This window comes from Cherax quadricarinatus, chromosome 17, assembly GCF_038502225.1.
Source record: "Cherax quadricarinatus isolate ZL_2023a chromosome 17, ASM3850222v1, whole genome shotgun sequence".
In the NCBI taxonomy this organism is placed as follows: Eukaryota; Metazoa; Arthropoda; class Malacostraca; order Decapoda; family Parastacidae; genus Cherax; species Cherax quadricarinatus.
Window position 1 is genome coordinate 11,216,610 of NC_091308.1, and position 25,408 is coordinate 11,242,017.

Consider the following 25,408-nt stretch of genomic DNA (forward strand, 5'->3'; position numbering starts at 1 on the left):
GGGGGTCCACTGTATATATATATATATATATATATATATATTTTTTTTTTTTCAACATGTCGGCCGTCTCCCACCGAGGCAGGGTGACCCAAAAAAGAAAGAAAATCCCCAAAAAGAAAATACTTTCATCATCATTCAACACTTTCACCACACTCGCACATTATCACTGTTTTTGCAGAGGTGCTCAGAATACAACAGTCTAGAAGCATACACATATAAAGATACACAACATATCCCTCCAAACTGCCAATATCCTAAACCCCTCCTTTAAAGTGCAGGCATTGTACTTCCCATTTCCAGGACTCAAGTCCGACTATATGAAAATAACAGGTTTCCCTGAATCCCTTCACTAAATATTACCCTGCTCACACTCCAACAGATCGTCAGGTCCCAAGTACCATTTGTCTCCATTCACTCCTATCTAACACGTTCACGCACGCTTGCTGGAAGTCCAAGCCCCTTGCTTACAAAACCTCCTTTACCCCCTCTCTCCAACCCTTTCGAGGACGACCCCTACCCCGCCTTCCTTTCCCTATAGATTTATATGCTTTCCATGTCATTCTACTTTGATCCATTCTCTCCAAATGACCAAAGCACCTCAACAGCCCCTCTTCTGCCCTCTGACTAATACTTTTATTAACTCCACACCTTTTCCTAATTTCCACACTCCGAATTTTCTGCATAATATTTACACCACACATTGCCCTTCAACAGGACATCTCCACTGTCTCCAACCGTCTCCTCGCTGCTGCATTTACCACCCAAGCTTCACACCCATATAAGAGTGTTGGTACTACTATACTTTCATACATTCCCTTCTTTGCCTCCATAGATAACGTTTTTTGACTCCACATATACCTCAACGCACCACTCACCTTTTTTTCCCTCATCAATTCTATGATTAACCTCATCCTTCATAAATCCATCCACCGACACGTCATCTCCCAAGTATCTGAAAACATTCACTTCTTCCATACTCCTCCTCCCCAATTTGATATCCAATTTTTCTTTATCTAAATCATTTGACACCCTCATCACCTTACTCTTTTCTATGTTCACTTTCAACTTTCTACCTTTACACACATTCCCAAACTTACCCACTAACCTTTACAATTTTTCTTTAGAATCTCCCATAAGCACAGTATCATCAGAAAAAAGTAACTGTGTCAATTCCCATTTTGAATTTGATTTCCCAAAATTTAATCCCACCCCTCTCCCGAACACCCTAGCATTTACTTCCTTTACAACCCCATCTATAAATATATTAAACAACTATGGTGACATTACACATCCCTGTCTAAGACCTACTTTTACCGGGAAGTATTTTCCCTCTCTTCTACACACCCTAACCTGAGCCTCACTATCCTCATAAAAACTCTTTACAGCATTTAATAACTTACCACCTATTCCATATACTTGCAACATCTGTCACATTGCTCCTCTATCCACTCTATCATATGCTTTTTCTAAATCCATAAATGCAATAAAAACTTCCCTATCTTTATCTAAATACTGTTCACATATATGCTTCAATGTAAACACTTTATCTACACATCCCCTACCCACTCTGAAACCTCCTTGCTCATCCGCAATCCTACATTCTGTCTTATCTCTAATTCTTTCAATTATAACTCTACCGTACACTTTTCCTGGTATACTCAGTAAACCTATTCCTCTATAATTTTTACAGTCTCTTTTGTCCCCTTTCCCTTCATATAAAGGGACTATACATGCTCTCCGCCAATCCCTAGGTACCTTCCCCTCTTTCATACATTTATTAAACAAAAGTACCAACCACTCCAACACTATATCCCCCCCTGCTTTTAACATTTCTGTCATGATCCCATCAGTTCCAGCTGCTTTACCCCCTTTCATTTTACGTAATGCCTCACGTACCTCCCCTACACTTACATTCTGCTCTTCTTCACTCCTAAAAGATGGTATACCTCCCTGACCAGTGCATGAAATTACTACCTCTGTTTCTTCCTTAACATTTAAAAGTTCCTCAAAATATTCTCGCCATCTACATAATACCTCCATCTCCCCATCTACTAACTCCCCTACTCTGTTTTTAACTGACAAATCCATACTTTCCCTAGGCTTTCTTAACTTGTTTAACTCCAAAATTTTTTCTTATTTTCATTAAAATTTCTTGACAGTGCCTCTCCCACTCTATCATCTGCTCTCCTTTGCACTCTCTCACCACTCTCTTTACCTTTCTTTTACTCTCCATATACTCTGCTCTTCTTATAACACTTCTGCTTTGTAAAAACCTCTCATAAGCTACCTTTTTCTCTTTTATCACACCCTTTACTTCATCATTCCACCAATCACTCCTCTTTCCTCCTGCCCCCACCCTCCTATAACCACAAACTTCTGCCCCACATTCTAATACTGCATTTTTAAAACTATTCCAACCCTCTTCAACCCCCCCACTACTCATCTTTGCACTAGCCCACCTTTCTGCCAATAGTCGCTTATATCTCACCCGAACTTCCTCCTCCCTTAGTTTATACACTTTCACCTCCCTCTTACTTGTTGTTGCCACCTTCCTCTTTTCCCATCTACCTCTTACTCTAACTGTAGCTACAACTAAATAATGATCCGATATATCAGTTGCCCCTCTATAAACATGTACATCCTGGAGCCTACCCATCAACCTTTTATCCACCAATACATAATCTAATAAACTACTTTTATTACGTGCTACATCATACCTTGTATATTTATTTATCCTCTTTTTCATAAAATATGTATTACTTATTACCAAATTTCTTTCTACACATAGCTCAATTAAAGGCTCCCCATTTACATTTACCCCTGGCACCCCAAATTTACCTACTACTCCCTCCATAACATTTTTACCCAATTTAGCATTGAAATCCCCAACCACCATTACTCTCACACTTGATTCAAAACTCCCCACGCATTCACTCAACATTTCCCAGACTCTCTCTCTCTCCTCTACACTTCTCTCTTCTCCAGGTGCATACTCGCTTATTATAACCCACTTTTCACATCCAATCTTTATTTTACTCCACATAATCCTTGAATTAATACATTTATAGTCCCTCTTTTCCTGCCATAGCTTATCCTTCAACATTATTGCTACTCCTTCTTTAGCTCTAACTCTATTTGAAACCCCTGACCTAATCCCATTTATTCCTCTCCACTGAAACTCTCCCACCCCCTTCAGCTTTGTTTCACTTAAAGCCAGGACATCCAGCTTCTTCTCATTCATAACATCCACAATCATCTCTTTCTTATCATCTGCACAACATCCACGCACATTCAGACTTCCCACTTTGACAATTTTCTTCTTCTTATTCTTTTTAGTAATCTTTACAGGAAAAGGGGTTACTAGCCCATTGTTCCTGGCATTTTAGTTGACTTTTATAACACGCATGGCTTACGGAGGAAAGATTCTTATTCCACTTCCCCATGGATATAAAAGGAAAAGTAATAAGACCAAGAACTATTAAGATAAAATCAAAGAAAACTCAGATGAGTGTGTATAAATAAATGTGTATATGTATGTGTAGTGTGACTTAAGTGTAAGTAGAAGTAGCAAGACATGCCTGTAATCTTGCATATTTATGAGACAGACAAAAGACATCAGCAATCCTACCATCATGTAAAACAATCACAGGCTTTCGTTTTACACTCACTTGGCAGGACGGTAGTACCTCCCTGGGTGGTTGCTGTCTACCAACCTACTACCTACATTATTATATATATATATATATATATATATATATATATATATATATATATATATATATATATATATATATATATATATATATATATATATATATATATACAGTGGAACCTCAAAAATCGAATTGCTCCCAACACAACCAATTATGTAAGTGTATTTTTGTAAGTGCTTTTATAAGTGTATTTTTAAGGGTCTGAAATGGACTAATCTAATTTACATTATTCCTGATGGGAATAAATTCATTCGGTAAATACACTCGTACAGACTTCTGGACCGAAGAAAGTTCGATATTTGAGGTTCCACTGTATATATATATACATTGTGTGTGTGTGTATGTATGTATGTATAATATATATATATATATATATATATATATATATATATATATATATATATATATATATATTTATATATATATATATATATATATATATATATATATATATGCATGCAAAACAACCACTCTGAAAGAATAGAGAAATTCCAAGCGCTTTCGTGACTACTCACATTATCAAGGAACTATGAAAGTGAAGCATCCAAGGAAGCTATATAAGGGGTCGGCCAGCACCTCACTATTAGATCCTACAACGGTTAAACACGTGACGCGCGGCGAGCCAACTTGGACAGGTCCTTTGCAAAACTCACCCCCAAGCTATTTATTTGTCCAGTGTATTATTAAATTCTACCCAAATTCTATTAATTATAAATGGATCTAATTTATATAAACCAAAGGAAATATTCATATTATTGTCAAAACTGCTTTTTATGAAACAAGATTCAATTATATTCCTGTCGACCATGGACTTGCTTGATACTACTTTCTCAACTTTTTGAAAATCAATTGGATGGTTAAAATCTCTTACATGAATAAATAGAGCATTGGAATCTTGTCCAGTTCTAATGCTATATTTATGTTGTTTTAATCTTAGTTCGAGATTTTTACCAGTTTGACCGTAATAAACTTTATCGCAAATTTTACAAGGAATCTTATAGACACATCCATCAGCATTTTGGGGGGAATTCTTAATCAAAAGTTTTTTTACTGTATCAAGATTTTTGAATACAACTTTAATATTAAAAGTCTTAAGAAGAGAAGGCATATCAATCATAGTTCCTTGATAATGTGAGTAGTCACGAAAGCGCTTGGAATTTCTCTATTCTTTCAGAGTGGTTGTTTTGCATATTTTGAAATCACCTGTTTACTGTGATCTTATTGCATATATATATATATATATATATATATATATATATATATATATATATATATATATATATATATATATATATATATATATATATATATATATATATATATATATATATATATATATAATATATATATATATATATATATATATATATAATATATATATATATATAATATATATATATATATATATAATATATATATATATATATATATATATATATATATATATATATATATATATATATATATATATATATATATATATATAATATATATTATCCACAGTAGTATAAGTGAATATAATGTATACTGAGTAAGTTTAAACTCTTCAAGAATAAGGGAGTCTGTCACTTAGCTATCCCAAGCAAGTAGTGTGCCTATATTCAATGCTATTCCTAGATCCTTCCTTACATTCCTAATGAGAACAGGAGACTAACTTCTAGGTAGTTGCTTACTGCAAGGTGAATAGACAGCAGAAGTTTAGTGGTGTGCCCATGTACAGTGTTGTACAAAGGAATGATTCAATCCAGTATAAGCCAAGAAAGTCACACATGACTTATTTATTTTATGATATCTATGTTTTGTATCTCATTTAAACATACATACATTTTTTTTATTTACTTATTTATTTTGGCAACAATTATTTTAATACACTGAGTGTAATAGTGCATTGACTAGTTTTTTGGTTTAGTAGAAATAACATTTTGTGCAGTTCCTGATGTGTCAAGATATATCTTATTATGAAAATAAGATACCAGAAATATTAAGCAAGTATCCTAAATATGCTTGCAACAGACAAGTTAGTTGTAGATATAAACCCAGATACATGCCAGTTAACCCTTTTGGCATCTACTTCCCAGGCCTTTTGTGAATCCATTTGTTCATGCTCTACCACCCACAGAATAGATATGGAGCACACAATAAACTAACTACTTCAGCAAGAAAATTGAATCTGATCAGCCGAGCTGTCCTACCTACCTTGTACTGCATACAGCTAGCATCAACAAAAAGACTGATCAGGCCATCAATCAGATGGTCTGGTATTGGACTGGGTAATGGGGGAGGTAACCCCTTCACTACCTTCAGCCTCCTCTTCCTCTCAGCAACATTGAAAGATTACCCAGATTACCCAACATGCACAGTCAGCTTGTGCCTCGGAACATCCAAGGTTAGGGGACACTTCCCCCATAGGGTGACTGTTATATAGTCAGTATTGTTGAAAGCAAAATATTAACAAAAGTGCTGTGGAGAGTTACCTGAAATTCATATCTATATGTATTTTGCTATAAAATGAAAGTACAGTACAGTATTAGCATTTTTTTTTAATAACAATATGCAGCCTCTCCTCACTTAACGACAGAGTTCCGTTCCGTTCCGAGTCGTTGGTAAACGAGTACGTCACTAAGTGAGGAGAGGCTGTATATCTGACTGTGGTCATGAACTTGGAAATTGATACTCTCAGGACTATAACAGTGTTGTTAATATGTCAAGAAAATACACATTACATTTAATCTATTGTGCCTTTAGGTTCTGGAAATTACCACCCCAGTTACTGACGGGGCCTTTTCTCAAGAGCTAAGAGAACACAAATGTTTTAAGTACAGTATATAACTGCTATGTACAGTATTGGGAGGAATATTTTCTGAGAATAACGTGCTCATGGTGGAACTTTCAAAGTAATAAGCAATCACATGGTCTGTATTTTACTGTGGTAATGTAATGTATTTTACTTTTTTTGGAAATTTCTGGTGTGAATAATGATGGATAATGACTTGCTCTTTGCTACTCAGCTTTGAGTTTAATTTTCTGTGTTTTATCTTTAAGGTCTCTATTCTCACAAAGGAAAGTGTTTATGGCAGAATTTTTAAAATTAGAGTGAATAAACTTTTGCAACTTTTGCATCTGCCTAACTTTATAAAAAACAGCATAATTATTTTTTGAACACCAGCTGTTTCTGAATAAGGCTGGGTCACCCAAAGAAGACAACAGATTCACTATCGCTCATTCTTTAGTATGAATTGGTTTCTAGAAATAGTTTTGATTGTGCAGCTTTTCCAACTTGACTACTATAAAAGTTTATTAAAAGTTTTATTTTCAGCAAATACAGCACATTTCATGATGTTCAGTATTGTAATTTTCATAATGTTCCAATTCAGCAGATATAATAATGGAAAATGGTGATGGAAAATTATGTTGGAAGCCCAAAGAGTATTACCACCCTTCTCCAGGATTACAATATGGAATTGTTCTGCTGAACGAAGCAGTGAACAAGACAAACGTGCATTATGTCAGCTTTCTTTGGCAGCATGGTAAGTTTATTTTTGTTTAATATAAAGTGGTATGTTTTTTGTATTGTGCTTTCTTTATAAGTTCTTGAAGAGATTTTGTTGGAAAAATATACTAAATTGTTGGACAGAAAATCAGTGGATTATTTATATGTCTAGAGGTTTAGCTGTGGATACTAAAGCCTCTACAATTTTACTACTTTTTATTTTTTCATGTTATGACTACACATCTGCCAGTGTGATGTCATGGAGTGTGTACTCCTTTTGTTGCAAGACGAAATTTAAAAATTTAAAATAGAGCATTGGAGGTGTTCATAAACCTACATCAAATTAAACACTGAAAAAACTTTCCTGCCAATTTCCAATCATGAAGGCTTAGAGCAAAATCACACTTAGAGCACAAGGTAGGCTCCAGAGAATTGGCACACCCCATAAAGTCACAGTATAGAAAAAGCTCCTTCAAGGGAGGTACTTGATGCTGGTGAATGGCTTGATCCAAAGAATTTGGATTGAATCTGATTGACTCTTATTCCCCAAGGCTCTGCATGACTCCTATGGGTTCAGCACTCCTCTTGACATAAATACAGGTATAACACTGATTTTCCAGCAGCAGATGGTCCAGCACTTCATTTAGTCCAGACAAAATTACTAGGGCAGCCTCAGATGGCATTGTGTGTAGTTCACACACATTTATATTGGTTACACTACAGTTGTTGATGGTGATCCATTGATTTTGTTTTATTCTTAGTGTATATTGCTAACATTTAATCCTGGCTATGCCAGTTAATTGAGCTGTCATGTGAATTAATCACAGATAGAATGTTCCTTTGTGATGGAACAAGAGCTAATTAATTTTTATTTGATGTATGGAAAATTACACTGGGGAAAGATTGAAGCAACTGAAACAACTTCACTTGTATGAAATGTTGAAGAAGACAGCCAAGATGAATGTGTCATAGCTGTAGGCCTACATCTGAAAATCCTGCATCTTCAACTTCAAGTACCCGAGATGTCTTCCCTGCAGTATCATAGATCTGTGATGAAACCGTCATCTATGAAATATAGTTTTTCAGTGACACTAAGAGTAAGTAGTAGTTGAGCAGCTGGTTGAGTTCGTTAATGGATGCAAAATGGGTAATGTTTAAGAAAAGTATAATGGTGCCAACACTTTTGTGTAAGTGTAAGGCATTGTGTTGTGTATGCTGTGGTGTGAGATATTGTCTTAATATGGTTGTGTAGCATTATCTTTTGTTTAGTGTGAGGCATTGTCTTTTGTATGAATGTAAGACATTGTATTTTGCATGGGTCTGAGACATAGTCTTTGAATAATGCATCAAAAATTAGGCTGGAAGCAGTGGAGATGTCGTGAGTAAGATTAATTTTTGACATGAATATTATGCAGAAAATAAAGAGGGGACAAAATTAAAAGTGGGTGTGGTGGTATGAATTTAAAGCATAAGAGAGGTTGTTGAGATGATTTGGTCATTTCTAAAGGATGGAACAAGATCGATTGACCAAGATAGTGTATAGATCTGGGCTGGAGAGAAGGTGTAGGGGGCATCTCATGGAAGCTTTATGTGAATGGTTTAGAAAACTGACACACGTAGATGAGCGAGGCATATCTTCAATTGTTTTTCTCTGTATTGGATTGATAAAGTCACTGGTTGGTGATAAGTTTCCACAATAAAGATATCCAAGTATTGCACGAGTTGGAAGGTGGGTGAAAAGGGGAATTTGTGAAATAAGAACTTGAGCATGTTAAACCAAAGCAAGTTGATGAAAAAGTTTTTGGGATTTGATGTGCTGTTAGATTGTGATCAATGCAATATTTGTTGTGTTGAGGAAGTAAAGTGTCTTCACTTTGACAGATGGGGGTTGATGTTGCAGTTTGGTAGATCATTTGGATTGTTATCAAAAATGTGTATAGCACTGTTATCAAAATGAAAACCACTCATTGAGAAGAATGAATCGACTTAACCCTTTCAGGGTCCAAGGCCCAAATCTGGAGTCACGCACCAGTGTCCAAGAATTTAAAAAAAAAAAAATTTGTTATTTTTTCTTATGAAATCGTAGAGAATCTTTTTGTGAAGGTAATAAAACAAAAAGTACGAAATTTGGTGGAAAATTGGCGAAATTATGCTCTTGCGAATTTTGAAGTGTCAGCGATATTTACGAATCGGCGATTTTGCCGACTTTGACTCCCATTTTAGGCCAATTACATTATTCCAATCAACCAAATTCTTAGCTATTTCACTAGTATTACTTCTATTCTATCGATTGAGCACAAGAAATTGCCAAGTCAACTGTTCCAACTACAAAATAAAGTGATCGGAAATTGTTAATTTGGCCAATTTAACACAAAGTTCAAAATATTCCAATTTCAAAATAGGGTCCAGAATAAACAATGTAGGCATTCCTGGCACTAAACTAACATTTCCTCTGTTCATTAGTTATGTTTTGAGGCTTTACAAATATATTCCATTTTGATTTTTTATTCACATAATGAATTTTTATTCACACCAAAAAATAGAAGATTTACTGTTATGCAATACTGTAATAATTGTATAAATATCATCACCATATTTGTGAATGTATATTAGACCCACCAGCTGACGTGTATTAGACGTGTGAGGTCGTTTGTTTACTCTTGAATATCGGCAAAAATTTAACATTTCCGCTACTTTGAGCTAAGTTTCAAGCCATTTCCAGTGCTAAAACCAATCAAAATCATCTCTATTTCTGTAATATGTCTTCCATTCTATCAAATGAGACCAAGAAATCGCAAATACAACTATAAAAAACATACGAAAAAACACTGCAAAGTTGCTGTTTTAATCGAAAAATCATGATTTAAGTTTTTTTCTCTCATTATACACAGAGTGCTGCAGGATCTGTTTTATGTGGTGCACACATACCACATAGATGTATTCTCTCATATCTAGGCCCAAATGTACTACTCACAGTTTATCAGAGTGAGCTGAGCTCATGGCGTAGATCTACGGTTTGGACCCTGAACGTAAAGCCGTAGATCTACGGGACGGACCCTGAAAGGGTTAATGTACGTACATTATTTTAGGCTCGACTGTGTTATAAGAAGTGGCTATTGATAATGTAAATAACTCTTAAGAAAAAACTTTATTTGAATCTCACACCTTATGGAAAAGAAAAAATCCTATACAGTAATCAGTATTATTATTATTATTATTATTATTATTATTATTATTATTATTATTATTATTAATGCATCAGTCATTTCCCACCAAGGCAGGGTTTACCTGGAGTTTACCTAGAGAGGGTTTCAGGGGTCATTTCCTCCGTGGCTCAGTCTGAGACCAGGCCTCATGGCGGATCAGGGTCGGATCAACCAGGCTGTTACTGCTGGCTGCACGCAAGCTGACATACGAACCACAGCCCGGTTGGTCAGGTACTGACTTTAGGTGCCTGTCCAGTGCCTTCTTGAAGACAGCCAGGTGTCTATTGGTAATCCCCCTTATGTATGCTGGGAGGCAACTGAACAGTCTTGGGCTCCGGACACTTATTGTGTTGTCTCTCATTGTACTCGTGGCACCCCTGCTTTTCATCGGGGAAATGTTGCATCTCCTGCCGAGTCTTTTGCTTTCATATGGAGTGATTTTCATGTGCAGGTTTGGCCTGAAAAAGAAAAGCTCTCATCATCATTCACTTCATCACTGTCTTCCCAGAGGCATGCATACACTACAGTTATAAAACTGCAACATTAACTCCCCTTCTTCAGAGTGCCGGCACTGTACTTCCCATTTCCAGGAATGAAGTCCTTTACTTTAATACTCAAATGATACAGTTACACCCAGCAGGCATGTGTGAAAGTGTTAGTGGAGGCAAATGGTTTTTATGACTTGTGCTGTTGGAGTGTGATCAAGGTGACATTTATGAAGGGAGCTAGGAAAACCAGTTAGCTGGACTTGAGTACTGGAGGCGCAAATTACAGTGCCTGCACTCTGAAGGAGGGGTAGGGATATTTGCAGTTTGGAGGGGCATCTGAACTGTAGTATCAGCATGCCTCTGGAAAGACAGTGATAGAGTGAGTGTTTACCTGGAGGTTACCTGGAGGTTATTCCGGGGATCAACGCCCCCACGGCCCGGTCCATGAACTGTTTCTTTTTTGGGTCATACCTTGGTGGGAGATGGCCTGTGTGTTAAAAAAAATAGTTTCAGTATTATAAAAATGCATTAAAAGTAATTATCGGTTTGTCAGTTGGCATTCATAAGGAGAATTCAGAAATAATGAAGTTCTGCACCAAGGCAACAAAATATATAGGATGATATCCAAGAACAGTTATGGTTGTGGTTTTTTCTCTCAAATTTATGAGCAAAATCAGGTTCTGCAGGCAGATTCATTTTGATTGTCATTGAATACGTACGTACAATACGAGTGAAAATTTGAACTCTTAAAAATTTAGTTGTGTAGTGCAGTGCCTAACATCAAGTGAAGGAGAGAAGAGAGTAGGGAGGGGAAATGATAGAGCTTTTTTTTTTTTTTTTAAGATTTCCTAAGAACCTTGTACTGTCAAGAATGCTGTACTGTACCTGGGTATATGACCAAGGATACCTTACTCTGTATCTCTAATGCAGTTAAATGGTATTGCTTTTTTTTGTTTCAGCCTCTGTGCGCGTGTGTGTTGACGGGGCCATTAATGCCTACCACAAGCTTATGAGGTGCCAGAATACATCATTTGAGTCATCATGCTGCACATGTCCTTTACCAGAGATTATTACTGGTGATTTTGACTCTGCCAAATCTGAACTTTTGAAATTATACAGTACTCTTGGTGTTAATGTTGTTCCAACACCCAGTCAGGAGGAAACAGATTTTACAAAGGCCATTCGAGTCTTGGGCAGATTTACTGAAGAGAGAAGCTTGGCGGTAAGAATAACCTCTGGAGGATTGTTGTTGTTCCCTGTTTTACCTTCTGTAGCTTAGTGAACAGATAAGCAGTATAAATTCAGATGTGTACCTATTTCTTTTGACTGAAGTTAAATGAAATGAACATGAATGTAAAAAAATGATACCATAGTTATCTGTCAGTTATTTGTCAGTTAAAAACAGAGTAGGAGAGTTATTAGATGGGGAGATGGAGGTATTGGGTAGATGGCGAGAATACTTTGAGGAACTTTTAAATGTCGACGAACAAATGGAGGTGGTAATTTCATGCACTAGCCAGTGAAGAAGAGCAGGATGTAAGTGCGGGGGAAGTGCGTGAGGCATTACGTAGAATGAAAGGGGTAAAGCAGCTGGAACTGACGGGATCATGACAGAAATGTTAGAAGCAGGGAGGATATAGTGTTGGAGTGGTTGGTATTTTTGTTTAATAAATGTATGAAAGAGGGGAGGGTACCTAAGGATTGGCAGAGAGCATGTATAGTCCCTTTATATAAAGGGAAGGGGGACAAAAGAGATTGTAAAAATTATAGAGGAATTGGTTTACTGAGTATACCAGGAAAAGTGTATGGAAGGGTTATTATTGAAAGAACTAGAGGTAAGACAGAATGTAGGATTGCGGATGAGCAAGGAGGTTTTAGAGTGGGTAGGGGATGTGTAGATCAGGTATTTACATTGAACATTTATGTGAACAGTATTTAGATAAAGGTAGGGAAGTTTTTATTGCATTTATGGATTTAGAAAAGGCATATGATAATGGATAGGGAAGCAATGTGGCAGATGTTGCAACTATATGGAATAGGTGGTAAGTTACTAAACACTGTAAAGAGTTTTTATGAGGATAGTGAGGCTCAGATTAGGGTGTGTAGAAGAGAGGGAGACTACTTCCCGGAAAAAGTAGGTCTTAGACAGGGATGTGTAATGTCACCATGGTTGTTTAATATATTTATAGATGGGGTTGTAAAAGAAGTAAATGCTAGGGTGTTCGGGAGAGGGGTGAGATTAAATTATGGGGAATGAAATACAAAATGGGAAGTGACACAGTTACTTTTTTGCTGATGATACTGTGCTTATAGGTGATTCTAAAGAAAAATTGCAGAGATTAGTGGACGAATTTGGGAGTGTGTGTAAAGGTAGAAAGTTGAAAATGAACATAGAAAAGAGTAAGGTGATGAGGGTATCAAATGATTTAGATAAAGAAAAATTGGATATCAAATTGGGGAGGAGGAGTATGGAAGAAGTGAATGTTTTCAGATATTTGGGAGTTGATGTATCAGCGGATGGATTTATGAAGGATGAGGTTAATCATAGAATTGATGAGGGAAAAAAGGTGAGTGGTGCGTTGAGGTATATGTGGAGACAAAGAACGTTATCTATGGAGGCAAAGAAGGGAATGTATGAAAGTATAGTAGTACCAACACTCTTATATGGATGTGAAGCTTGGGTGGTAAATGCAGCAGCGAGGAGACGGTTGGAGGCAGTGGAGATGTCCTGTCTAAGGGCAATGTGTGGTGTAAATATTATGCAGAAAATTCGGAGTGTGGAAATTAGGAGAAGGTGTGGAGTTAATAAAAGCATTAGTCAGAGGGCAGAAGAGGGGTTGTTGAGGTGGTTTGGTCATTTAGAGAGAATGGATCAAAGTAGAATGACATGGAAAGCATATAAATCTATAGGGAAAGGAAGGAGGGGTAGGGATCGTCCTTGAAAGGGTTGGAAAGAGGGGGTAAAGGAGGTTTTGTGGGCGAGGGGCTTGAACTTCCAGCAAGCGTGCATGAGCGTGTTAGATAGGAGTGAATGGAGACGCATGATACTTGGGACCTGACGATCTGTTGGAGTGTGAGCAGGGTAATATTTAGTGAAGGGATTCAGGGAAACCGGTTATTTTCATATAGTCGGACTTGAGTCCTGGAAATGGGAAGTACAATGCCTTCACTTTAAAGGAGGGGTTTGGGATATTGGCAGTTTGGAGGGATATGTTGTGTATCTTTATACGTATATGCTTCTAAACTGTTGTATTCTGGGCACCTCTGCAAAAGCAGTGATAATGTGTGAGTGTGGTGAAAGTGTTGAATGATGATGAAAGTATTTTCTTTTTGGGGATTTTCTTTCTTTTTTGGGTCACCCTGCCTCGGTGGGAGACAACCGACTTGTTGAAAAATAAATAAATAAATAAAAAAAAATATATATATATATATATATATATATATATATATATATATATATATATATATATATATATATATATATATATATATATATATATATATATATATATATATATATATACACACACACACACACACCCCTTCTGGGTTTCCTTCTATTTTCTTACTAGTTCTTGTTGTTCTTGTTTATTTCCTGTTATCTCCATGGGGAAGTGGAACAGAATTCTTCCTCCGTAAACCAATCAAAATCATCTCTATTTCTGTAGTATATCTTCCATTCTATCAAATGATACCAAGAAATTGCAAATACAACTATAAGAAACATACGAAAAAACACCGCAAAGTCGCTGTTTTAATCGAAAATTACGGTCTCAGTTTTTTTCTCTCATTATGTACTGTGCACTGCAGGATTTGTTTTATGTAGTGCACACATACCACATAGATATATTCTCTCATATTTAGGCCCAAATTTACTGCTCACAGCTTATCAGAGTGGTGGGCTGAGCTCATGGCGTAGATCTACAGTTTGGACCCTGAATGTAAAGCCGTAGATCTATGGCATGGACCCTGAAAGGGTTAAGCTAGTGAAAAAGGTCAGAGAAATTATCATAGAGATTTTTTTTTTTTTTTTTTTTCCAACAAGTCGGCTGTCTCCCACTGAGGCAGGGTGACCCAAAAAAGAAAGAAAATCCCCAAAAAGAAAATACTTCCATCATCATTTAACACTTTCACCACACTCACACATTATCACTGCTTTTGCAGAGGTGCTCAGAATACAACAGTTTAGAAGCATATACGTATAAAGATACACAACATACCCCTCCAAACTGCCAATATCCCAAACCCCTCCTTTAAAGTGCAGGCATTGTACTTCCCATTTCCAGGACTCAAGTCCGACTATATGAAAATAACCGGTTTCCCTGAATCCCTTCACTAAATATTACCCTGCTCACACTCCAACAGATCGTCAGGTCCCAAGTATCATTCGTCTCCGTTCACTCCTATCTAACACGCTCATACACGCTTGCTGGAAGTCCAAGCCCCTCGCCCACAAAACCTCCTTTACCCCCTCTTTCCAACCCTTTCGAGGACGACCCCTACCCCTCCTTCCTTCCTCTATAGATTTATATGCTTTCCATGTCATTCTACTTTGATCCATTCTCTCTAAATGACCAAACCACATCAACAACCCCTCTTCTGCCTTCTGACTAATGCTTTTATTAACTCCACACCTTCTCCTAATTTCCACACTCCGAATTTTCTGCATAATATTTACACCACACATTGCCCTTAGACAGGACATCTCCACTGCCTCCAACCGTCTCCTTGCTGCTGCATTTACCACCCAAGCTTCACATCCATATAAGAGTGTTGGTACTACTGTACCTTCATACATTCCCTTCTTTGCCTCCATAGATAACGTTTTTTGACTCCACATACACCTCAATGCACCACTCACCTTTTTTCCCTCATCAATTCTATGATTAACCTCATCCTTCATAAATCCATCCGCCGACACGTCAACTCCCAAGTATCTGAAAACATTCACTTCTTCCATACTCCTCCTCCCCAATTTGATATCCAATTTTTCTTTATCTAAATCATTTGATACGCTCATCACCTTACTCTTTTCTATGTTCACTTTCCACTTTCTACCTTTACACACATTCTCAAACTCATCTACTAACCTTTGCAATTTTTCCTTAGAATCTCCCATAAGCACAGTATCATCAGCAAAAAGTAACTGTCAATTCCTATTTTGAATTTGATTCCCCATAATTTAATCCCACCCCTCTCCCGAACACCTTAGCATTTACTTCTTTTACAACCCCATCTATAAATATATTAAACAACCATGGTGACATTACACATCCCTGTCTAAGACCTACTTTTACCGGGAAGTATTCTCCCTCTCTTCTACACACCCTAACCTGAGCCTCACTATCCTCATAAAAGCTCTTTACAGCATTTAGTAAATTACCACCTATTCCATATAGTTGCAACATCTGCCACATTGCTCCTCTATCCACTCTATCATATGCCTTTTCTAAATCCATAAATGCAATAAAAACTTCCCTACCTTTATCTAAATACTGTTCACATATATGCTTCAATGTAAACACTTGATCTACACATCCCCTACCCACTCTGAAGCCTCCCTGCTCATCTGCAATCCTACATTCTGTCTTACCTCTAATTCTTTCATATAACCCTACTGTATACTTTTCCTGGTATACTCAGTAAACTTATTCCTCTATAATTTTTACAATCTCTTTTGTCCCCTTTCCCTTTATATAAAGGGACTATACATGCTCTCTGCCAATCCCTAGGTACCTTCCCCTCTTTCATACATTTATTAAACAAAAGTACCAACCACTCCAACACTATATCCCCCCCTGCTTTTAACATTTCTGTCATGATCCCATCAGTTCCAGCTGCTTTACCCCCTTTCATTCTACGTAATGCCTCACGTACCTCCACCACACTTACATTCTGCTCTTCTTCACTCCTAAAAGATGGTATACCTCCCTGGCCAGTGCATGAAATTACCGCCTCCCTTTCTTCCTCAACATTTAAAAGTTCCTCAAAATATTCTCGCCATCTACCTAATACCTCCCTCTCCCCATCTACTAACTCCCCTACTCTGTTTTTTAACTGACAAATCCATACTTTCCCTAGGCTTTCTTAACTTGTTTAACTCCAAATTTTCTTCTTTTTTTTCATTAAAATTTCTTGACAGTGCCTCTCCCACTCTTTCATCTGCTCTCCTTTTGCACTCTCTCACCACTCTCTTCACCTTTCTTTTACTCTCCATATACTCTGCTCTTCTTATAACACTTCTGCTTTGCAAAAACCTCTTGTAAGCTACCTTTTTCTCTTTTATCACACCCTTTACTTCATCATTCCACTAATCACTCCTCTTTCCTCCTGCCCCCACCCTCCTATAACCACAAACTTCTGCCCCACATTCTAATACTGCATTTTTAAAACTATTCCAACCCTCTTCAACGCCCCCACTACTCATCTTTGCACTAGCCCACCTTTCTGCCAATAGTCGCTTATATCTCACCCGAACTTCCTCCTCCCTTAGTTTATACACTTTCACCTCCCTCTTACTTGTTGTTGCCACCTTCTTCTTTTCCCATCTACCTCTTACTCTAACTGTAGCTACAACTAAATAATGATCTGATATATCAGTTGCCCCTCTATAAACATGTACATCCTGGAGCCTACCCATCAACCTTTTATCCACCAATACATAATCTAACAAACTACTTTCATTACGTGCTACTTCATACCTTGTATATTTATTTATCCTCTTTTTCATAAAATATGTATTACTTATTACCAAATTTCTTTCTACACATAGCTCAATTAAAGGCTCCCCATTTACATTTACCCCTGGCACCCCAAATTTACCTACTACTCCCTCCATAACATTTTTACCCACTTTAGCATTGAAATCCCCAACCACCATTACTCTCACACTTGATTCAAAACTCCCCACGCATTCACTCAACATTTCCCAGACTCTCTCTCTCTCCTCTACACTTCTCTCTTCTCCAGGTGCATACATGCTTACTATAACCCACTTTTCACATCCAATCTTTATTTTACTCCACATAATCCTTGAATTTATACATTTGTAGTCCCTCTTTTCCTGCCATAGCTTATCCTTCAACATTATTGCTGCTCCTTCTTTAGCTCTAACTCTATTTGAAACCCCTGACCTAATCCCATTTATTCCTCTCCATTGAAACTCTCCCACCCTCTTCAGCTTTGTTTCACTTAAAGCCAGGACATCCAGTTTCTTCTCATTCATAACATCCACAATCATCTCTTTCTTATCATTTGCACAATGTCCACGCACATTCAGACTTCCCACTTTGACAATTTTCTTCTTCTTATTCTTTTTAGTAATCTTTACAGGAAAAGGGGTTACTAGCCCATTGTTCCCGGCATTTTAGTTGACTTTTACAACACGCATGGCTTACGGAGGAAAGATTCTTATTCCACTTCCCCATGGATATAAAAGGAAAAGTAATAAGACCAAGAACTATTAAGATAAAATCAAAGAAAACTCAGATGAGTGTGTATAAATAAATGTGTACATGTATGTGTAGTGTGACCTAAGTGTAAGTAGAAGTAGCAAGACATGCCTGTAATCTTGCATATTTATGAGACAGACAAAAGACACCAGCAATCCTACCATCATGTAAAACAATTACAGGCTTTCGTTTTACACTCACTTGGCAGGACGGTAGTACCTCCCTGGGTGGTTGCTGTCTACCAACCTACTACCACTTATTAGTGTTTGCAAGTTATATCTGTGAGTGTGCAAGGTACAGTAAAAGTTGCACTTCCAAGGTCTTGGGACAAATTACCATAAAACCTTGTATTTTGGGATTTGAGTTACAGTAGTTTTGAGGCACAATGTGTCTTCTGAAACAGACTAATAAGGAACCACTGTACCTGATATTAAAAATAAACATTATACATATATTCAGTACATTACTGCAATAGTTAAAATTAAAAATTCTCAAAGTTAAGTTGAGGAACATCAACATCATTTTCATAAGTTAATCTTTTTCCTATGATAAGGGTTGATGTCCTCCCCCAGTGCTTACCAGTCTGTCACTCTCTGTTGAAAAGAGGGGTGAACTCAGATATTTACTGGCTGTTTGCCACAAATGAAAAAACTATCATATTTTCTCTCTGCCACTCTAGTAGATTTCCTTTAGGCAGTAATGCCATTGCCATATATTGTCTATTTCTGTTTTTATGTTTGTGATAACACAAATGCCAGTGTGTTTGTTTTTGGATGTTGCTTTTTGTGATTTGGAAGATGTTCCTAATGCAAGATGTCTGTGATAAGCTGTTATTGGGAATGCTGTCTACAATTTCTTATCAACATTTATCAAAATAAATTTGTCACAAACATGATTAGGTCGGACAACACCACCAGTTTTAATAAGCTGGAATTTTTGGATGTTTAATTTTGATTGTAATATTTTCCTTTTCAGATAGAGCATGTGACTGTGATTGCAGGGCTTCGCACTGAACGATTTGATCATGTAATAGCCAATATTGCAACTTTGTACAAGGTAAGAGACAGTAGGTATGTGGTCGTGTGTTATGTTTCTAGCTGACTTCCCCAAGTACTTGTGACTTACCTTCTAACACAGCAATGTGTACATCTTACCCAGATAACTTAATTACATAAATGGTCTGGGATTAAATATGAAGACTTTGGATTGATTTTGCATTGATGATTAGATATTTACCATGCATTTATTTTTAATTACATGGATTCTCATATAATAAGGATGAGAACCACTAAATGACAACATGCAGGATATTACATTAGGAAGCCAACTTGTGGTGTTCTTTACTCCACTTACTCTGCAAGTCAAGAGTTAGATTTTGGGATTCCTTCGGGGGCCACAGAGGTAGCATTAGAGGCACTCCTGAGTTATACACAAATAACCCACACATAGGGGAGAGATAAGCTTATGACAATGTTTCGGTCCGACTTGAACCACTTACTAGTCACACTAACACTTGAGAGTGAGGGAGTCAGTGTGTGTGTATTTTTTTTTTTTTATTATCACACTGGCCGATTCCCACCAAGGCAGGGTGGCCCGAAAAAGAAAAACTTTCACCATCATTCACCCCATCACTGTCTTGCCAGAAGGTTGCTTTACAGTACAGTTTTTAAACTGCAACATTAACACCCCTCCTTCAGAGTGCAGGCACTGTACTTCCCATTTCCAGGACTCAAGTCCGACTATAAGAAAATAACCGGTTTCCCTGAATCCCTTCACTAAATATTACCCTGCTCACACTCCAACAGATCGTCAGGTCCCAAGTATCATTCGTCTCCATTCACTCCTATCTAACACGCTCATGCACGCTTGCTGGAAGTGTTTATAGTGAAACATATAGGTGAATTCTAGGTAGTAGGTTGGCAGACAGCAACCGCCCAAGGAGGTACTACCGTCCTGCCAAGTGAGTGTAAAATGAAAGCCTGTAATTGTTTTACATGATGGTAGGATTGCTGGTGTCCTTTTTTTTCTGTCTCATAAACATGCAAGATTTCAGGTATGTCTTGCTACTTCTACTTACACTTAGGTCACACTACACATACATGTACAAGCATATATATACACACCCCTCTGAGTTTTCTTATATTTTCTTTCTAGTTCTTGTTCTTGTTTATTTCCTCTTATCTCCATGGGGAAGTAGAACAGAATTCTTCCTCCGTAAGCTATGCATGTTGTAAGAGGCGACTAAAATGCCAGGAGCAAGGGGCCAGTAACCCCTTCTCCTGTATAAATTACTAAATTTAAAAAGAGAAACTTTTGGTTTTCTTTTTGGGCCACCCTGCCTAGGTGGGATATGGCCGGTTTGTTGGAAAAAAAAAAAACATGTATGTGTAGTGTGACCTAAGTGTAAGTAGAAGTAGCAAGACGTACCTGAAATCTTGCATGTTTATGAGACAGAAAAAAGGACACCAGCAATCCTACCATCACGTAAAACAATTACAGGCTTTCGTGTCACACTCATTTGGCAGGATGGTAGTACCCCCCTGGGTGGTTGCTGTCTACCAACCTTTTACCTACGTACGTATATATATATATATATATATATATATATATATATATATATATATATATATATATATATATATATATATATTTTTTCAACAAGTCGGCCGTCTCCCACCGAGGCAGGGTGACCCAAAAAAGAAAGAAAATCCCCGAAAAGAAAAATACTTTCATCGTCATTCAACACTTTCACCACACTCACACATTATCACTGTTTTTGCAGAGGTGCTCAGAATACAACAGTTTAGAAGCATATACGTATAAAGATACACAACATATCCCTCCAAACTGCCAATATCCCAAACCCCTCCTTTAAAGTGCAGGCATTGTACTTCCCATTTCCAGGACTCAAGTCCGACTATATGAAAATAACTGGTTTCCCTGAATCCCTTCACTAAATATTACCCTGCTCACACTCCAACAGATCGTCAGGTCCCAAGTATCATTCGTCTCCATTCACTCCTATGTAACACGCTCATGCACGCTTGCTGGAAGTCCAAGCCCCTCGCCCACAAAACCTCCTTTACCCCCTCTTTCCAACCCTTTCGAGGATGACCCCTACCCCTCCTTCCTTCCCCTATAGATTTATATGCTTTCCATGTCATTCTACTTTGATCCATTCTCTCTAAATGACCAAACCACCTCAACAACCCCTCTTCTGCCCTCTGACTAATGCTTTTATTAACTCCACACCTTCTCCTAATTTCCACACTCCGAATTTTCTGCATAATATTTACACCACACATTGCCCTTAGACAGGACATCTCCACTGCCTCCATTGGAGATATATATATATATATATATATATATATATATATATATATATATATATATATATATATATATATATATAGTCGGACTTGAGTCCTGGAAATGGGAAGTACAATGCCTGCACTTTAAAGGAGGGGTTTGGGATATTGGCAGTTTGGAGGGATATGTTGTGTATCTTTATATGTTTATGCTTCTAGACTGTTGTATTCTGAGCACCTCTGCAAAAACAGTGATAATGTGCGAGTGTGGTGAAAGTGTTGAATGATGATGAAAGTATTTTCTTTTTGGGGATTTTCTTTCTTTTTTGGGTCACCCTGCCTCGGTGGGAGACGGCCGACTTGTTGAAAAAAAAAAAAAAAAAAAAAAATATATATATATATATATATATATATATATATATATATATATATATATATATATATATATATATAGTACATATATATATATACATATATATAGTACATATATATATATATATACATATACAGTGGTCCCCCGGTTAACGATATTTTTTCACTCCAGAAGTATGTTCAGGTGCCAGTACTGACCGAATTTTTTCCCGTAAGAAATATTGTGAAGTAGATTAGTCCATTTCAGACCCCCAAACATACACGTACAAACGCACTTACATAAATACACTTACATAATTGGTCGCATTCGGAGGTAATCGTTATGCGGGGGTCCACTGTATATATATACTCACCTACCATCCGACTTACGACCGAGTTCGGTTCCGAGAAACCGGTCGTAAGTCGAAATGGTCGTAAGTCAAACTTTATTACTGAATATCAACAAAACATTTTTGTAATGACTTTATTTTATTGTTTTATTTTGGTATTTCATGTTTTACTTTACTTTTTATGCTGTAAGTACTGTATTTTATACTGTAAGGTTTAGGATAAACACTGTGTACAACACAAATAGTTGTTTATTTCCCAGAAATTTGGCATAAAAAACACGGTCATAAGTCGAGTGGTCGTAAGTCGAGCAGGTCATAAGTCGGATGGTAGGTGTATATATATATATTTTTAACAAGTCGGCCGTCTCCCACCGAGGAAGGGTGACCCAAAAAGAAAGAAAATCCCCAAAAGGAAAATACTTTCATCATCATTCAACACTTTTGCCTCACTCACAAATAATGACTGTTTTTGCAAAGGTGTTCAGAATGCAACAGTTTAGAAGTATATACAGTAGGGCCCCACTTATACGGCGAGTTAGGTTCCAGGCTGTTGCCGGAAAGCAGACATCGCCAGAAGGCAGAACTCCATTTTTTCCATTTATAAATGCATATAAATGCCAGACAACAAGTTTACACTAAATTATATTAAGTTAGTAATAGAACTAGGCATTAAAAACACACAAAGTAAAATACAGTCACAGTAAATTCATTACTTATCTTAAAGTATTTGTAATTTTAATGTAGGGAGAGAGGTGAGTAGTGCTTATTTGTACGAAGTCAGGTGCAGGTAGCCCAGGTGTACGTAGCATTTTCTCCCCGTCTCATACTTAATATACAATATTTAAAACATCCCAGAGAGGTAAAATGCACATACAGTACAATCATTATTTACCATAAAATATGTGGTCTTAATATAGGAAGAGAGGTGAGTAGTATTTATTTGTATAAAGTCAGTGTAGGTAGCCGGTAGGTGTAGCCCGCCTGGGCTACACCTACCGGCTACCTACACTGTGGCCCAGAGCCATATTATTAACATCGACATGCCTTGTTCACTGAATTTAATCATTTCTAACGACTACCTTTAGATGCCATCATAAACGAAGGTAGAAGTAATGAATAATTCATGCCGAAAATTGTAAACAAAAGCGGAGTGAAGGAGTGGCTGGGCCAAACGCTGATTCATTCACGTTTTCTCTGATGGCTGAGCAGAGAAAACGTAATGTTGTCCCTCCACCCGGCTACGACACAGCTCCACAAGTATTATTATCAGAGCACACATAAAATATGCAATAAATGCCAGACAACAAGTTTACACTAACTTATATTAAGCTAGCAATAGAAATAGGCATTAAAAACACAATAAAAAGTAAGATACACACAGAGTACACTTATTACTTACCTTAAAATATTAATATTAATGTGTGAGAGGTGAGTGGCAGGGTGTTTATTGAATAAAATCAGAATGGCACACCATCATCCTCTAACTTGGCACTTAAAGCAAGAGGCTTGCGACTTCTCTTTTTATCACAGCTAACCTTAGACGCCATCGTCAATGAGAGCCAACTAGTTAACGAAAGAGTAAACGAGAGAGAGAACGAGATACAGAGTTGAGACAATGTAAGAATACAAACTGAACAGGTAGTGGACGATCACTAGGTCAGGCGAAATAAATGCGTATTAATATGTGTCTACTTTTAGTTCATTCACGTCCATTTGTAAGAGTTTGTAAAACATTTACCTCAATATTTTTTTATTTTAATAATAATTACCTCACAATACAAATACAGTGGACCCCCGGTTAATGATATTTTTTTCACTCCAGAAGTATGTTCAGGTGCCAGTACTGATCGAATTTGTTCCCACAAGAAATATTGTGAAGTAGATTAGTCCATTTCAGACCCCCAAACATACACGTACAAACGCACTTACATAAATACACTTACATAATTGGTCACATTCGGAGGTAATCGTTATGCGGGGGTCCACTGTACTCTTACATTGTGTACAAGTTGTACAAGTTAGTTCAGAACAAACAAACAGCAACACACCATTTTTAGAGTGAATGAAGATAATAATAATAATAATAATAATAATAATATTATTATTATTATAATTATTATTATTATTATTATTATTATTATTATTATTATTATTATTAATATTATTACACCTACCATCCGACTTACGACCTGCTCGACATACGTCCACTCGACTTACGACCGTGCATCTGGCAGCTGGGCTGGGCCGGTTGATGCACACCGCTGTACAATATTTGACAATACTCGCGGCGGCAATGTGTCATGCAGGCAGCATCAGTTTGAGTAACCCTGTCCTATCAGCAGCATCATATTGTATTAACTGTACTAACTGGACAGTAAATTTCACCATGGCCCCTAAGATGAAGTCTGAATCTTGCACTGGAGATTGTGGCAAGAAAGGCTCTTACTCTCGAACTCTCTATTTGTGTTCACTGTTGCACATAAACCTGTCAGTATCTGTCTGCCTGTATATCTGTCTGTATCTCTGTGCATCTTTATCTGTCTGTCTACTAGTGTGTCTGTCTACCTGTGTGTCTTTCTGTCTACCTGTGTGTCTGTCTTTCTGTGTGCCTGTCTTTCTGTCTACCTGTGTGTCTTTCTGTCTACCTGTATGTCTTTCTGTCTACCTGTGTGTCTGTCTACCTGTGTCTGTGTGTACCTGTACTCACCTATTTGTGGTTGCAGGGATCGAGTCTTAGCTCCTGGCGTGTCTTTCTATCTACCTGTGTGTGTCTACCTGTGTGTCTGTCTTTCTGTCTACCTGTGTATCTGTCTTTGTCTGCTTGTCTGTCTCAGAGCCACTCATTAAGAGTGTACTTGGTCTTGAAGACGCCATATTAATAATGATAATAATAATAATCACTGAGGCGCATTAAATGTGTATAAAACGTTAATATAGACATTTTGCTTAATCCATCTATGATTTTTTTTCAAAATTATATAATAAACATGCTACATAACTTATAAATTAACAAATATGAGATGTTTTTCTGGTCGGCTTGACGGTGAACAG

The 25,408-nt window shown here is 37.2% G+C and overlaps 1 protein-coding gene across 2 annotated transcripts in view; it reads left to right on the forward strand.

Moving 5' to 3' along the window:
- The window catches only part of LOC128686259 (thiamine pyrophosphokinase 1), a 60,572-nt gene that overhangs the window by 13,622 nt on the left and 21,542 nt on the right, over window positions 1-25,408 (forward strand). The window contains exons 2-4 of one of the 2 annotated variants that reach the window (XM_070085795.1): window positions 7,091-7,240; window positions 11,857-12,119; window positions 19,324-19,404. In XM_070085795.1, the coding sequence (XP_069941896.1) occupies window positions 7,099-7,240; window positions 11,857-12,119; window positions 19,324-19,404 (486 nt within the window). In that variant the 5' untranslated portion in view covers window positions 7,091-7,098. Of the gene's footprint in view, window positions 1-7,087; window positions 7,241-11,856; window positions 12,120-19,323; window positions 19,405-25,408 lie in introns of both variants that reach the window. The other variant, XM_070085793.1, reaches the window with a different exon arrangement.